The following is a 16,386-nucleotide window of genomic DNA, read 5'->3' as shown; positions in this document are numbered from 1 at the left end:
AAACACAGGTATATTCTTAATAAAGAAACAACTAGTATTATTCACCTAAGTCCAAAGTCCTACGCCTTCTAAATATATCCCAAAATCTTTTGTTAAGTAAATTTATTGCAAATATTTTCCCCAGCCTCTAACCGAGATGGCTCAAAAGATAAACACACTTGCTGTCAACTCTGAAAACCCAAGTTCTACTCCCCAAGACTCATGTAATAAAGACCAGCTCCCAAAAGTTGTCATCTGACCTCCATAAACACACACACACACACACACTCACAAATCCTGATTTATTAAATTACTTTCTTATATTGTTTGTTGCTTTTGCAGTGTCTCTGAATTTTTTTTTTAGCCCAAAGGTACAAAAACTTCTACATTTTCTTCAAGAAGTTTTATAGTTTATATTTTAAACTTGAACATACACATCCAAGATACACCTTAGTTGATCTTACATATGACTTGTGGTAAGGAACAGTGTTCATTTGTTTTCCAGTATAGATACACAGTTGCTTAACATCATAATTTTTAAAAAGCTGTCCTTGGGGCTGGAGAGATGGCTTGCAGTTAAGAGCACTTCCTGCTCTTCCGGAGAAAGCTGGGTTTAGTTCCTAGCACCCACATCCAGAGTCTCACAACCGTCTATAACCAGTTCTAGGGGCTCTGCTGCCACCTTTTCATCTCTGTGGATACCTGCAACACTTAATGCACACACATACACACACACACACACACACACACACACATGCACACATAAAATAAAATCTGTAAATCTTTTTTCTAATTTTTACTTTTTTCTTCTTTCATATAATATCTTCTGACCAAGGCTTCCTCTCTTCCCACCCCCAGTCCCTCTGCACCTTCCTTCTCCCTCAGATCCACTACCATCACCCCAGAAAAGAGCAGACCTGCCATGATGGTTATGACATCAACTAAGCATGGCATAAGATACAATAAGACCAGGCACAAACCCTCACATTAAGGCTGGATGAGGCAACCCCAAAAGCAGGGAAAAGAGTAAGAGATATAAGAGATACCCCCATTCCATTCCCATGGTCTGGAGTCCCCACCTCCAAAACACCAAACCAACAAGCAGAGGACCTGGCTCAGGCTCTGCAATTGCTACCTCAGTCTCTGTGAGCCCCTGTGAGCCCTGCTTGTTTGGTTCTGCAGGCCATTCTCTCCTGGTGTCACGGGGATAGGATTACCCCTCTGGCTCCCACAGTTCTTTGTCCTCCTCTTCTGAGGGGTTTTCTGAGCTTCAAGGAAAAAGACCTGATGGAGACCCCAACCTGGGCTTCCTCTCTTCCTCATAAAGTTTGTCTGTGGACCTCTGCACCCACTCCCATTAGCTGCTGGAGGCAGTCTTTCTGATGATGGTTGAACTAAGAATTCATTAGGAATCATTTCGTTGACTTCGGGGGGTGAGGGGACAGTCGTGTTTGTTCCTACCCTAAGACTCTGTGTTGTTATCCAGCCTCTGTAGTACTGGGCATGGGCTCCTCCTCGTGATGTGGGCCTCAAATTGGTTGATCAGTCCTACAAGTTCTGCCTCACCATTGCCTCAGCATATCTTGCATACAGGACAGATTGTAGGTAGAAGGTTGGTGTTCCAGCCCCACCACTGGGAGTTCTCACTCGGGTTAATCTCATAGATTCCAGAGAGTTTCCACTGCACTAGGTTTTCACTTCAGCCCAATTGCCCTCAAATTCCAGGAGTCTCTCCCTGTGCTCTCTCCCTCCATTCCCCTCCCCCACCTGACCTTTTAAAAAAGTTATCTTTTCCCCCATGGGATTATCCTAGAACCATTCAACTGCCTGGTGCTGGGTGTAATGTACACACTTATATAATCCCAGCAATTGAGAAACGGAGGCAGGAGAATCGTGAGTACAAGGCCAGTATAAGCTACATAGTAATGCTCCATCTCAGAGGTCAGGTGAAGGGAGAAAGGAAAAAGAATCAGCAGTGTATCTGCTTCTTCTGGTTGATTGGTTCACCCGCCTTTCCCTCCTCTCATCAAAGCCACTCTCTCGCTTACTATTGCATGTTTTAAATTCGGTAGTCCTGAGCCAGAAAGATGGGTTCAGTTGGTAAAATCTCTTTCCTTACAAGCTCAGCAACCTGAGTTTGATCCTCAGAACCTACAGGAGAAGGAAAGAACCAACTCTTAAAAGTGTCCTTCACACTAACCTGAACGCATATATGTACACACACACCACATGGGTTGTGGGGAGTAAGAGATAGAATAAAATGCTGAAGTCCGAGCCTCCCTCCTGTTCTTTTAGGATTTATTTATTTTATGTATATGAGCTTTCTAACTGTATGTATACCTGTGTGCCAGAAAAGGGCATCAGATCCTATTACAGATGGTTGTGAGCCACCATGTGGTTGCTGGGAATTGAACTCAGGACCTCTGGAAGAGCAGCCAGTGCTCTTAACCACTGAGCCATCTCTCCAGCCCAACCTGCTAAGGTTTTAATTGATATTGTATTTACTCTTCCGATCAATACTGAAAAGAATAAACAATACTGAGTCTTGTTTATGAGTGTAAAGATCTCTCCATTTATTTACATTATAAAAAATTTCCATCAGGCACAGTACTGCACTGTGTGGCACACATTAATCTAGTGCTCAGCGGGGCCGAGGCAGATAGATCTTGAGTTCAAGGACAGCCTGGTCTATATAGTGGGATCCCAGATAGCCAGAGCTACATAATGAGACCCTGTCTCAAAATAAACAAATACTCTCTCAGCAGGGTTTGTAATTTACAGGTATTACACATTTGCCAAGCTTTTCTAAGTGTTGTATGGGACTTTCTTTTCTTTTTCTTTTTTTTTTTTTTTTTTTAATTAGCTATTCTCTGTATTCACGTTTCAGATGTTATCCCCCTTTCCTCAATCCCATCCCTCCTCCCCCTCCCATTGTGCCCATGAAGGTGCTCCCTCTCCCACCTCAGCACCTTGGCATTCCCCTATACTGGGAAAACGAGCCTTCACTGGACCAAAGTTCTCTCCTCCCATTGATGCCAGAAAATGCCATCCTCTGCTGCATATGCACCTGGAGCCATGGGTCTCTCCATTCGAACTCATTGGTTGGTGTTTTAGTCCCTGGGAGCTGTGGTAGGTTTAGTTAGTTGATCATTTTGTTCTTTCCATTGGGTTGCAAACCTTTTTCAGCTCCTTTAGTCCTTTCTCTAGCTCCTTCATTGGGGTCCCCATGTTCAGTCCGATGGTTAGCTGCAAGCATCCTCCTGTATCAGTATGGCTCTGGCAGAGCCTCTGAGGAGACATCCATATCAGGTTCCTGCCATCTCATTTTTTTATGCTGCAGCAAATTTCTTAAGTGAATGATTTTCAAAAAAAATGTGTTTTAGCCTGGTGTGTTGGCATAGCATATAATCCCCAACAGTCTGGAGGCTGAGGAAGAAGGATTGGCACAGATTTGAAGCTAGCCTGGACTTCATAATTAGACCCTGTCCCAAAAGTGAAATGAAACCAGTGTTACTGTTTGGGTGCCAAGAGGCTGCGAAGGGACACTGAAGCTCATGCTGACCTGTTCTGTAATCTGGGGTGTCCTGGGCACCTGTGACAGTTCAGTGCTCTGTGCACTTAATGTTAGACCCTTCATGCATTAAGATTTACTAAACCTAAACTAAGAAAGAAAGGTGTGTTTTCAAAAGAAGGAGGGACACCCAGCTCCAACAGTGTTGTGTTCTAGTGTTGATTTGAGACTAGGCTGTAGCCTCAGTGGGAGAGTGCTTGCCCATGCCAGCATGGAGGCCCTTGGTTTGGTCATTGGCATGGATAGGGGTAGGGATGCTAAATAACCTCCCTCTATGTGATTCATCAACAGGCTTGTTACGGCCTTTTCTCTGTTATTCCATTTTATAAAGGAGGGAAACAGAGACAGCAGGGGAAGCAAGCGAGTCCTCTAACTCCAGAGCCATGGCTTTAGTGGCTGTGGATAGAGCAGGGTTATGCTCAGGACTGGTAACATTTGAGGTGGTGGTTCTCGGGTCCAAGTCTTCAGCACACTTGTGAAGGGCAATAACTACAAAGGAGGAGCCTCCCACGTTACCCAGAGCAGCGGTAAATGCAAGAATGTTCACCTCGCTCCTTAGGATTTGATCAGGGAAAGCAGAAAAAAGCCTTGACTGAAGCCTACCTCAACAAGAAAACTATCAGGTTCCCTCTGTTCTGAGGTTTTATCTGACAGCGGCAGCAGCAAGCATGGCTCCTGTGATCACAGATATGCCTGGTCTACGTAAAGCAGAAACAACCACTTCAAGTTAATGATTCCACGTTTCTTGAACTGAGCTCTAACCAGAAGATAGCTCTGCCCCAACCCAGTCTGATCGTTCTTTTTGTGAGGGAAGGGGGAGGGGTGGCTTTGGTTGCTTTGTTGGGTTTGTAAGGTACAATCTCTTTTGGTCCAGGTTGGCCTCCAAATTGCTATGTAAATGAAGATGACCTTAAACTTGTGATCCTCCTGTAACACAGCACCTGCTTCTATGGGAATCACCTTAGACTCTTGCCTGCCATAACAATATACTCTCATTTTCTCTGCATCATCATAGATTAGGAATGTCTGTGAACTGGATACTTAGTCTTCACGCGGTATACCTGGATTACCCTCTTACTCTGGTATTTGTAAGGCTTTCCACATGGTCATGGTTCACAAATACTCAACAAGAAAAATTCAGTTGCAAAGACACAAGTTAGCGTACCAGAACAGGAGATTTAGACTCTTTCCCTCATTTTCAATGCTTACTGTTAATTGTTTCTTTCTATAGACAAAACTTGCCAATGGCACTTCCAGCATGATTGTGCCCAAGCAGCGGAAGCTCTCAGCAAGCTATGAGAAGGAAAAGGAGCTGTGTGTCAAGTATTTTGAGCAGTGGTCAGAGTCTGATCAAGTGGAATTTGTAGAACACCTCATATCCCAAATGTGTCATTACCAGCATGGGCACATCAACTCCTATCTAAAGCCTATGCTGCAGAGGGATTTCATAACTGCACTGCCAGGTATGTGCACTTGTAAATCTTAGTTTGCTATAGCAGTAATGGAACTGGATCTTCAACCTTACTCTCCCCACCCTGCTTCTCCATAACCTTAGTAGCTTCAGATTCACTGTGTACCCAAGACATGCCTCAAACCCAGCTGTCCTGTCTAGCATTCAAAGTGCTGGGATGTTAAGCATGGTCTTTCATCTCAACACTTGGAAGCCAGAGGCAGGCAGATCTCTGAGTTCGAGGCCAGCCTGGTCTACAAAGTGAGTCCAGGATAGCCAGGACTCTGTTACACAGCAAAACCCTATTTGGGTGGTAGGGGGTCAGGGGAGAAAAAAAAAATCAGTTGTTGGGAACACAAGTGTAACACTCCTGGCTACATTTCTCTTTTTTAAAATTGTTGTTTGGAGGCAGTTAGTTTAAAATTGTTGTTTGGAGGCTGTAAGTTTAAAATTGATGTTTGGCTCAGCTATGGAAAGCACTGGTCTTCCTGAGGACCTGAGTTCAGTTCTTAGCACCCACATGGTAGCTCACAGTTGTCTATAAGTTCAGTTTCAGAGGATCCAGCAACCTTATACACAGATGTGCAAGCAAAACTCTAATGCACATGAAATAAATTTAAAATTTTTTGTTTAGTTTGATAGTTATACACCAAGTCATTAATTATATAACTTCATCAAAATAAAAGAAAACCCAAACTGCACAATTAAATTCCATTTTACTTCGTTTCTTTGTTCCTCTGCTCAGCCTTTGTTTAATCTATACGAATTTCCAAATCTAGTTTTGTTTTTTTTCCTTAAGTGTTACCAGATTCAAAGCTTCACTCATACTATGTTTTATTTTCGGTTCCTTTCATGTACTTAAATTTGAATGTGAATTTAGCAACAAAAAATTGAGTTTTTTGTTGTTGTTTAAGAGACAGTCTCTCTACCTAGCTCAAGCTGGCTAAAAAAAAAAAAAAAAAAACAAAAACAAAAACAAGGTCCTCATGCATCAGCTTCTACCACATCCTAGAACAAAATGCTTAAATTATAGGAATGCATTTTTTAAAAAGCATTTTTAATGTTTAGAAAGAGGGACTCAATCTTTGATGTGTATATCGTCATGTGCTTCTTCCTGGCCATGTGCATGTGTGCACGAGAGATACTTGAAGATGCTATTGTTTTCTGCAGATCAGAGAGCAAGCACACTACTACTGACCTGCACCCCCAATCCCTGATGCAAGAGGTGTATGGAGGCAGGAAGTGAACCCCAAACCCTGTGTAAACTAGATAAATAAGCCATCACTAAGTAAACACCTCCAGAGTGCCACCTCCCTTCTTTGATGGTGATCCAGAACACTGCAAAGCAGGGGAAATAGGAAGCTTTTAAATGGGCTACACTTTCATTACGGAATAGTTAAGAGTCAGTGTCAGTAAATGTCAGGTAAATGAGAGCATTTTTCTGTTTTTGTCTGGTTTTGATAGTCATAGGAAATTTAGAAAATACAAGTATGTATATATACTTATATGTATATGTATATAAATGATAGCTCGGCCAGCAAAATATTCACCATGCAAGCTGAGGACCTGAGTTTGACCCCAGAGTCTATTCTATGGAAGAGAACTGAAAGAGGGGGTGCATTTTTAGTCCCAGCCCTAGGGAGGCAGATATAGGCAGATCATGGGGCTCACTGGCCTCCATTCACACGTATGTGAACACACACATATATACAAAATATAAAATACAGTTGCCCAGAACTCCACCACACAGAGCTTTGTTTTTCTTATAAAGTTCTGATCATGTGTTTATTTCCCTATAGATCTAGAGCCTGTTTTTTTTTTTAAACTTTTCTTAATATATTCTCCTACTACATTTTTATAAGTATGTTAAAGTATATTTTCCTAAGTGTGGGTTTTTTTGAATAATTTTAGACCCACAGTACACTTTACAGTGGTGAACACATTATTTAACCCCTTCATTAATTTTTTTCTGTATAAATTATACCATGGTAGGCATTCTTATACATTAATCATATGGACAGTCTCAGAAGAAAAACACCCAAAGTTGAACTGCTATATTAAAGAATATGAGTGTCAGTGCGGTGTGATTTTCTTTTGTTTGTGTTTATTTTGGTTTGATGTCTTGTTTGTTGTATCTGGGTGTTTTGGTGTTGGGAATTGAACCCAGAGCCTCACACAAGCCAGACAAACACAGTGCTCCTAACTCCCACCTGCTGCCCTGAAACAGGAAACTTTTAAAGGGTTTCTCTTCCTCCTTGTGTAACTTAAACTGGCCTTGGACTTCACTATTCCTCCTGCCTCATCCTCCTGGGACTGTGGTTGTGCACCTCCGCCAGCAGCTCCGTCTGAAAGGGGCTTTTGGTCCATGCTGACAGGCAGGCTCTCCTCCGAGCACGCTGCACTAGCCGAGCTGCTCCAGAACTGTGGAGTACTTCCTCTCACAATTCCTGGCAGCTGGTTCTTAAAGTTTTGGTTTTTCTCAACTTAAAATAAATTACCTTTTATAATTAAATGTTTATTTGTATATTATGAATAACCACTTTAAAACTGAATAGAATAGATTTTGTCCTCTTGTAAAATACTGGGTTTTTTTGTAGCCATAGGCAAGCAGTTTTCTTTGTACAATCTGAGTACACCTATTGCTGTTATCTTCCCAATCACTGAAACATGCTACTGTCTAGGCTGAGACACAGATTGAACCAGTGTTGATTGGACCAGTGTATTTTGCCTAATACTGAACTGATCCCTAGTGTGTATCTGCTGACCAGGCGATGTGGTATTAAATCATGTCCAGTGCGTAACAGCCATTTAAGTTTCTCAGCCTACACCATCTGGCTGCATTTAGTAAACCAAACTACTTCAAAAATTGTCTATAATCCATTAGTGTAATGGTTTTGTTTGGAGTGTTAGGTGAAATTACTTCCAGTGACTTATTGTTGGTACATTGTAAAAGATCAGAAACAATTTGGTGACAGCCATCAAAAATGTAAGAATGCCTTTTGGAAACATCTGATATTGTAGAAGGTTTAAATATAAAAGATTCAGGAAATATATTATCATTGTATTTTGTATGAAGAACTGTTTATTATCTTTAATTGGCTTATAGTCATATTCCTTTAATAAGAATTAGGTGATGGATGCCTCCATCTGCTTATGCTTAAATATGAACATGTGATGCCAGCCAAACAAGATCCATTTAAAGCTTTCCCCAAGTCTGCTGGGAAATTTGACAGATAGCCATACAAATTTTATAATTAGAATAATGTTTAATAAACATATTTGGATTGTTGCTAATGGCAGCCAAGTGTGCCTCCATATGATTCAGGGGAGACACGCAAAGTCAAACGCATGTTGTCGGTCCTTTCCCGCTCACGCCTGCAGACGACAGACTGAAGGAATCTTTCCCAACTTGTGAGCCTTCAGAAGACCTCAGAGATGACTAATTGTGGGTGGTTTTGTCTGACCTGAGAATTTAGAATAGCAATGCCAGAAGTGTTACTTGGGTGGCCCTCCTGTTTGACAGGCTTTTTTCCACCAAGACCTTGATGCATATTTGCATGGTAAAGGGCTTTAACTGGGGAGTACAGTCATTTCTACTGCCCACAACCAGCCTGCCATGTTTTCTTTAGAAATGCTACCCTCGTTGTTTACTGGTAAGATTTTTTTTTTTCCATTTTAGGTCAACTGTCACTTAGGTTTATAGCAGTAAAATTTGTTTCTATCATGCAATCAGGCTCATCTTTGAACCTTAATATCCCTGTGACTCCTCTCAGGGTGCTCCTGGACCATGTGTTCACCGTTCTCCTGCATGCCCACATCCCATGTCCCAGAGCAGTCTGACTTGCTGCCTCTCCCCAGTACATTTAAAGGATATTTCTTTCATTGAATAGCTTTGGAACTGCAGCAGTAATAGAACAGAATGAGAAATGGACCTAATATCAGGATTTCGGGGGGTCTGAATCACTGAGTTTGAGATGCCATCCGTAGAACATCCCCTAGTGTTGAAATCCATATAGATAGATGTGAACTGTTTTCTGGACTCCTTTTTATTTTTAATGTCTTGGGGGGTTTGCTAGTTGTTAGCTTTAACTTCCTTATCTAACAGAAGATGGAAAATACTGTTCATTTCTGTAACCTTATGGAAAAATTATTGACACTCATTTTACCCAAGTCTCTGTTTGAGCAAAGCTGGACCACACTAGGGACAGTGGTGTGTGCCTTCATCTCACGGCATGTACTGCTCTTTTAAAGGGCTTTCTGTGAAAAATTGCTCAGCACCCGCTCTGTTCTTTTTCTGTGCTTCCTTCCCTCACTGAAGCACGGGGTCTGGACCATATTGCTGAGAACATTCTGTCATACTTGGACGCCAAATCACTGTGTGCTGCTGAGCTTGTGTGCAAGGAATGGTACCGTGTGACGTCGGACGGCATGCTGTGGAAGAAGCTCATCGAGAGGATGGTCAGGACAGACTCTCTGTGGCGAGGCCTGGCAGAGCGCAGAGGGTGGTGAGCCCTTACCCTTCCTCTTCCTGCAGCATTCCCAGGCCTGGCTGCTGAGCACGACAGAATGTCGGGAGCCAGTGAGGCCACTTCACGACATCTGTGGTCCTTGTGCAATTCATAGCTAAGAATATAAGCGAATTGTTGTCCATGTACTCAGTAGTTTTTCTTCTGCCAAGTCAATCATAAGGTGACATATTTTGCAGAAGAAAACTGACTACCCTCCTAATTAAAGCATCCTGCTCTCTAGACAGAGTTGGAATTTTGCAGAAAGGCTGAGGGATAACTCGTAAGTAATGAAAAATAGCTTTGAATCAGGTAGAAGGAATCTATTCCTGCTTCCTCTTCTGGGGAAGATGGGATTATTGTCCTTCACCAGACTTTCTCTGTGTAGCCCCCACCTCTAGTGTCTTATCACCTCTGAAATAAAAAATTAATTTTTATGACCAAGTAGAATTAAGGTATAGCTACCAGAAAGAATGAAAAGTGGGATTTATTATAAATTATTTGTTTCTTCTTAAAACTTGTATCTTTATATTTGATTGTTTAATTATGAATTCCCTAAGGCCTTGTGTAGTCAGCAGCCTGAAAGTCTTCACCAGTAGTCTTCCCTAAGCACAGTGGCACTATTTCATTAAAACTTCGTGAATTTTTTTTTTTTTTTTTTTTTTTTTTTTTTTGGTCTTTTTTTTGGGGGGGGGTCTGGAGTCATACAAAACCACAAATAGTTAAGATTACTAAAGGGAAGCTAGGTGTGGTACTACACAGCCTGCTTTTCCAGGAAGGCAGGAGGCTAGTATATATGTGGCCTGCCCTCACTCTATAGCATGACCCTGTCGCAAAACAAATGTAAAAACAGCTAAAGGCTGCAGGTATCCTCATTGTATATAAAAGGCTTTGGGTCCAGTCCGCAGCAAATTGAGGCAGGAATGGTGTGTGTGTGTGTGTATTTAACCTTCCTTCAAATTTTCATAAAATTAACCTTGGCTCTCATGCTCTTGGGTCCTTGAAATTCGTGGATTCAGGAATGTGTAGACCTGAGTATTTTAGTAAGTGCTTCAGAGGTTCCTGTCATGTGAGCTATTAGGAATACTTAAAAATGCTCATCTCAAATCCAGTTCCAGGATCCAGATGCTAGCAGCATTCTTGCTATATGACTGTAAATCAGAGCTTATGGTTATTTATTTGTTTCTTTTTGTTCCCCCTTTCAGGTATTTTTTCTGTCTTTCCTTACTATGTGGGAAAACAGAAACTGACTTGGCTTACTGCCTTCATACCCTGATAGTTACCATGTGTGGCAATCGGAGACCATCGTTTGCTTAGTCCAAGACCAGCTTTCAAAATGGAGCACATAGTTGCCTACTTGAGGAAATTTCAGGGTGTCTGAGAAGATTTTCTGTCTCTTAGGAAAGCAAAGAAGCCCTCCTCCGGATAATTTAGACCTTAAGTCTCAATTTTAAAAATTCAGTTCTTAGCTAAAAAGATTTCATGCCCTATTAAGATACACTTTGTTTCCATTTGTCCCATGAATGGTAGTGACTTCCATCATAAACATTTGTGTTCTGAAGGCAGGAGACACAGAGCTGTGGTGTGTATATGTATAAGTGCAAACAGAAAAGCTGACTCTTGGTCCTAAGCAGTGGTGTCTTTTATGTTAGTCATCAGGACCGTAATAAAAACTATCATTGAAAAAATAGTCATTTGCACTTTTTTAAAAAAATAGTTTTTGTGGTGCCTGGAGTTAAGTTGGGGTGTTGTACTTGTTAGCAATTTTTCTGCTCCTAAGTTACTTCCTAGTCTACATTTTAGCCTTTTAAAAGAGTGCTTGAAGGTAGAGCTGAGGTGTGTCCATGCCTTTACTGCCACTGTTTCTCTGCAGCCTCTGAACTTCCTCTGACTCTGCAAGTCATTCAGCTTTTTGACCACGTTTCCTTGTCTTTGATCAAATTGATACAATTTGATATAACTTGTTATAGTTCAACGAAGTAATAAATACAGATACTTGTGTCCTCTATGAAAGTGTTTAGTGTCTCCAGGTGATAGCTGTACCTCCCTTTTCTTTTATTGTCTTCCTGTTTGGGTGGTGGTAGTGTTGAGACAGAGCCTTGCTGTTGAACCCAGCTTGCTCTCAAGCCTCCAGCCTCAGTCTTCTGAGTGCTGGGATTACAGGGATATGCCAGATTCTCCCGTATTCGGAAGAAATAGTAATTTAGGATCAATTTGTTATTTCCACCCTCCCTCCCTTCCATCTTTCTAAGACAGGATCTTTCTGTATAGCCCTGGCTGTCTTGGAACTCAGTCTGTAGACCAAGCTGACCTCAGACTCACAGGTTTCTCTTGCCTCTGCCTCCTTGTCCTGGGATCAAAGGTGTGCAGTACTGTGCACAATTCATCAGTGTTTGAAGTTTTCCTTACCAAGCCCTCTGTTAAAGCCTTTTGTGTTGTTCTTTCCTCATATGAGTATCTTTGAAAACACCTTCAGATTCTTTTTTTCCCGAAGTATACAAGTAAATACAGTCTTCTAGAACAATTGGAGTCACCAAGATTTAACTTCTACCTTACTGTTATATTTCATACCCAGATAGATTTGACAGTTTGCCCCTAGGACATGAACTTTGCAGTTTTCTCTCTTAAATAACACTAGATAATACTTTGTACTCAGTAATGGTAACTCTTAAAAAGATGATAAAAGACCACTTGGGAAAAGTCCATTTTCTTAATCAGGAGATCACATTTTATGATAACATTCTAAATATAATATTTCACGTTTATCATACATTCACATTCTCCTAGGTGCCAGGCGTTTTTCCTAGAAGTGGTCCCTGCTGTCAAAGAGCATATACCAGGAAAGATTGTGACTTAGATATAGACTAAGAAGCCGGTTCTCAATATCTAGTCACTCCTTTGTAGCATCTTTGATTTGGAGAAATTAATATATGTTTGTAAGGCATATAAAAGCAGTGGGATAGAAAACAAAATTAGAGATTCATTTGAGTCCTGTTATGTGAGGATATAGAGAAACTATCACTGGATGTAAGGGAAATCCTAGAGTACCCTTATAGGAATGACAAAGACTCAAAGGAAGACAAGAATCTCAGGAATGGTGAGCACTGAAAAACAACAGTTAAAAATCTCATCTGCATGCAAAGTGTATAATCCAACTGTTCAGAGAAGGATGCCATCAATTCAAAATCATTCCTCAAACTATTTACTTACCCTTTATGCTGATATGTCCTATTTTTATAGTCCTAGCAACACAAAGCAAACAAAAACCTGTTCTTTTCACTTCCCCAGTGCAAATGTTCTTTTCTGTATTAAGGTAGACATCAGAGCCAGCTGCCTTCCTGATAGGAGGTTTCCTCAACTAATTTTCAAGGTGTATAATAGGGAGAGGGCAGGGGAGAAGCTCTCCTGGAGACATCGAACAATTAATTATATTGTAATGGAGCTACAGAGGCACAAGTGGATGACTGGCCCAGAGAAAACATGGTTTCTCTGGTGCCAGGATTACACTCAGAGGCATTTCTGCCTATCTCCACTTCACAAGGCACGGTGCCAGTGAGAACAGCAGTTAGAACACCCATAGTGGGCTTTACTAGCTTCCACACCGTGTTTGGTGGGTTCTTAACTTCAGGATAAGGAATTAAATTTTTTACCCAGCAGGAAGTGATTGCCATTTACCTTTTTTTTTTTTTTTTTTTTTTTTCTTTCTTGGTAGCAATCTAACTTGGGATGTGAGCATTCAGAAATGTGCTGTCATAAGGAAAGAGATGTGCTAACATGCTGGAATCTGTCAGGAAAAGCATCTTTGTGTGCACATAGGAACACACTTCTGAAAGCAGCTTCCTACTCACATATGGTAGCCTATGTGCTTAGCCTTTCTTCACACTTCTTTCCGTCTGCTGTGAGACACACCAGCAGGCCTTTGCTTCTGTCGTATGAACTGAATGGCCTCTTCTGGCAGTGATCAGGAATAGCCGTGGCGTGGTGACCAAGTAGCCAGCTAGCACACACACCTTGCTTACCCTGTGATGAGTAACGGGAAGCTCGATCATGACAGAAGCATTGTTACCCGGCATGCTAGGTGTCCTCTGACACTGACAACTTGACTTAGGGGCAGCACACTGGTAGAGTGGTGAGCTATTGTACCCATGAACATTGCTCTGGGTTCGAGCCACAGCACCAAGGCAGAAAAGGTAATAGTTACTATTAACTAGAAGAATCACCATGTTATCGAATGATAAAATCAGTAAATGTAGAGAAACCTAAAAGACCAATAAATGGGTTCTGAGTATACTATCAGCATAAAGCCTCCCAAAGGGCTTGGTACTCTTGAGGTTCTGCACTGGAATCAATGTAGGTCAAACTTCTTAGATTCCAGGTTAACACAGGACTCCCAAGCCACCTGACCCTCATGCCTTGCAGACTAGTTAGTGGAAGTTATGTGCAGTAGTGTCTGAAGACTAGTTAGTGGAAGTCATGTGTAGTGGTGGCTGAAACACTTAGGAAAAGTATAAAACTGCTTGTAAATGGATTTATGATCTTTTCATTGGTAAATATTTGTTTTTTAGGGGGCAGTACTTATTCAAAAACAAACCTCCTGATGAGAATGCTCCTCCCAACTCCTTTTATAGAGCGCTTTATCCCAAAATTATACAAGACATTGAGGTAAGAATTGATGTTTCCAGACATTTGCTGAGTGGTAGGGAATCATTAGTATGCTTAAGTTGCAGTACTATGAAAGCCCATTAAACTTTTCAGTGTGAATTAGAACTTGGTGTCTTCACTAAAATAAGGCTGATAAATTACAGAAAATTCCTAGTCAAATTCTGTACCGCTTAAAAACCTTTGTAGAGCAGGATTACCACCTTCTTAAAACAGCAGCACAACATTTGCATTCCTTCAAGAAAGGTTATCAGCAGGCATGGATGCCACGTGTGAAAGAAGAGCACTGGGCATGCAGCTTTACTTGGGACCCACTTTTTGGTTTGTTAGTTGTATGTAGCCCTTAGAGCAGTGGTCCTCAACCTTCCTAATGTTTGCAGCCCTCATGTGGTGGTGACCCCCAACCATAAAAAATTTATTTTCGTTGCTACTTCATAACTGTAATTTTGCTACTATTTCGAATTGTAATGTGAATGTCTGTTTTCTGGTGGTCTTAGGCAACCCCTGTGAAAGGGTTGATTAAGCCCCAGAGGGCTGGAGACCTACAGGCTGGGAACCGCTACCATAGAGTAACTCACTGAATTGTTGGTTTGTCTTCGCTCTAATTAACTGCTTCTTTGAATCCCCCTTTTTAGACAATAGAGTCCAATTGGAGATGTGGGCGACATAGTTTACAGAGAATTCACTGCCGGAGTGAGACAAGTAAAGGGGTCTACTGTTTACAGTATGACGGCCAGAAGATAGTCAGCGGCCTTCGAGACAACACCATCAAGGTGACTGGACCCTCCTCAGTGGAGGAGCATTGTAGGAGTGAGTTTTCACAGAGCAGTCTGAAGCCTAGCCTTGAGTGTTGTTTATAGGACATGAGAATTGTAGATTGATTCCAGTATCACAGCCAAAATCATTTCCCTAAAGGGTAAATGTCTGCTTTTCCACATAGGATCATAGAAATGCATAGTCCCAGGGTTGAAGTCCCTTCTAGAAGTGTGCTGATGGGAGCGGTTGCTATTTTGGCCTTCATAATTATAGGCTACTCTTCCACCTTGATGAAAAGGATAAAGTTAGCATTAGAACTGAAGTCAACACATCCAGGAGCTTAGCTCTCCCTGGAGGAAAGAATGCAGTCTTGCCTTCTCTGGGCTTTGATGTTTGGGGGATCACACAAGTACAGAACAACAAGTCTCCACAGCACCCTATTATGACAGTGATCAAAAGGGTCTTGTTTGCCATCCTAGATCTGGGATAAAAGCACACTGGAATGCAAGAGGATTCTCACAGGCCACACAGGCTCCGTCCTGTGTCTGCAGTACGACGGGAGGGTAATCATCACGGGCTCCTCAGACTCCACCGTCAGGTAGGGAATCTGCTACTCCTTTTGAACTCTTAAGCCTCACTCTGCATCACGGTGATTCTCTGCATCTTCATGAACTCATTTCTGAAACTAAAGAATATGCTGCTAGCTTCCTGACAGTCACTTGTCACTCTGGAACCAACACTCGATGTTGGAACCATTGAGTAGATTTCTACCTTGGCACATTTAACAAGCTACACACAGATTTTAATTTGGAGGAGCACCTGTCATAGGAACTTCCCCCTCTTGGTGGGAAGCCTTACATTCCTTATGAAGATAGCTCATGGGAATGGCAGGAAGGGAATGAAGCCTGACTTTCGGGTGATTGTAACTGCATCGCAGGCATGCATGAGCTCTTTCAAGTGGATACAGGTGAGCAAGGCCCGCTCCTCACCAGCCCTCCCCTGCCATCCCCACAGTGTTTAATTGCAAGTTTTACTCAGGAAGGGGGCCCTCAATTTCCAGAGGCTCTGGTGATTTGATGACACAGCCATTATGCTGCTGGAGTCCAGTGTAGCTTGAGTTCAGGGGACCAGCAGCACTGCTGGAAGCCCGCTAGAAATTTCACCTTAAGCTAAAGGCTTTAGCAAAAGTAATACATCAAAAGTAACTTCTTAAAAACAACTGGAATGAACAGCAGTTATCTGCACTGTTAAATTCTCTAAAGTTATCCCTGAACATAGGAAAAGCTGTTCCTTTTACTTCCGGGCACAGCAGACCCTGCCCATGTAGTTGCTGGCAGTTAACTCTTACCCATGCTTCAGAGTGACTCACAGGATCTGGAGCATTGAAGATGCTTAGGTCATTTATAGAACAGGGGAGAGATGATGTTTGTTTGTTGTCTTGGCAGTTTGGGGATTAAACCCAGGGC

General features: G+C 41.9%; 1 protein-coding gene across 4 annotated transcripts in view; it reads left to right on the top strand.

The window, feature by feature from the left end:
* BTRC (beta-transducin repeat containing E3 ubiquitin protein ligase) overlaps window positions 1-16,386 on the top strand; it is a gene marked incomplete at its 5' end in the record, with an annotated part of 165,790 nt that overhangs the window by 132,899 nt on the left and 16,505 nt on the right. For all 4 annotated transcript variants that reach the window (XM_080912542.1, XM_080912544.1, XM_080912545.1 and 1 more), the window contains 5 exons: window positions 4,782-5,013; window positions 9,319-9,505; window positions 14,071-14,167; window positions 14,800-14,937; window positions 15,400-15,518. In XM_080912542.1, the coding sequence (XP_080768668.1) occupies window positions 4,782-5,013; window positions 9,319-9,505; window positions 14,071-14,167; window positions 14,800-14,937; window positions 15,400-15,518 (773 nt within the window). The remainder of the gene's footprint in view (window positions 1-4,781; window positions 5,014-9,318; window positions 9,506-14,070; window positions 14,168-14,799; window positions 14,938-15,399; window positions 15,519-16,386) is intronic.

The sequence above is a fragment of the Micromys minutus genome (assembly GCF_963924665.1).
Source record: "Micromys minutus genome assembly, chromosome: 2".
Lineage (NCBI taxonomy): Eukaryota > Metazoa > Chordata > Mammalia > Rodentia > Muridae > Micromys > Micromys minutus.
This window is presented reverse-complemented; position numbering and strand designations above follow the sequence as displayed.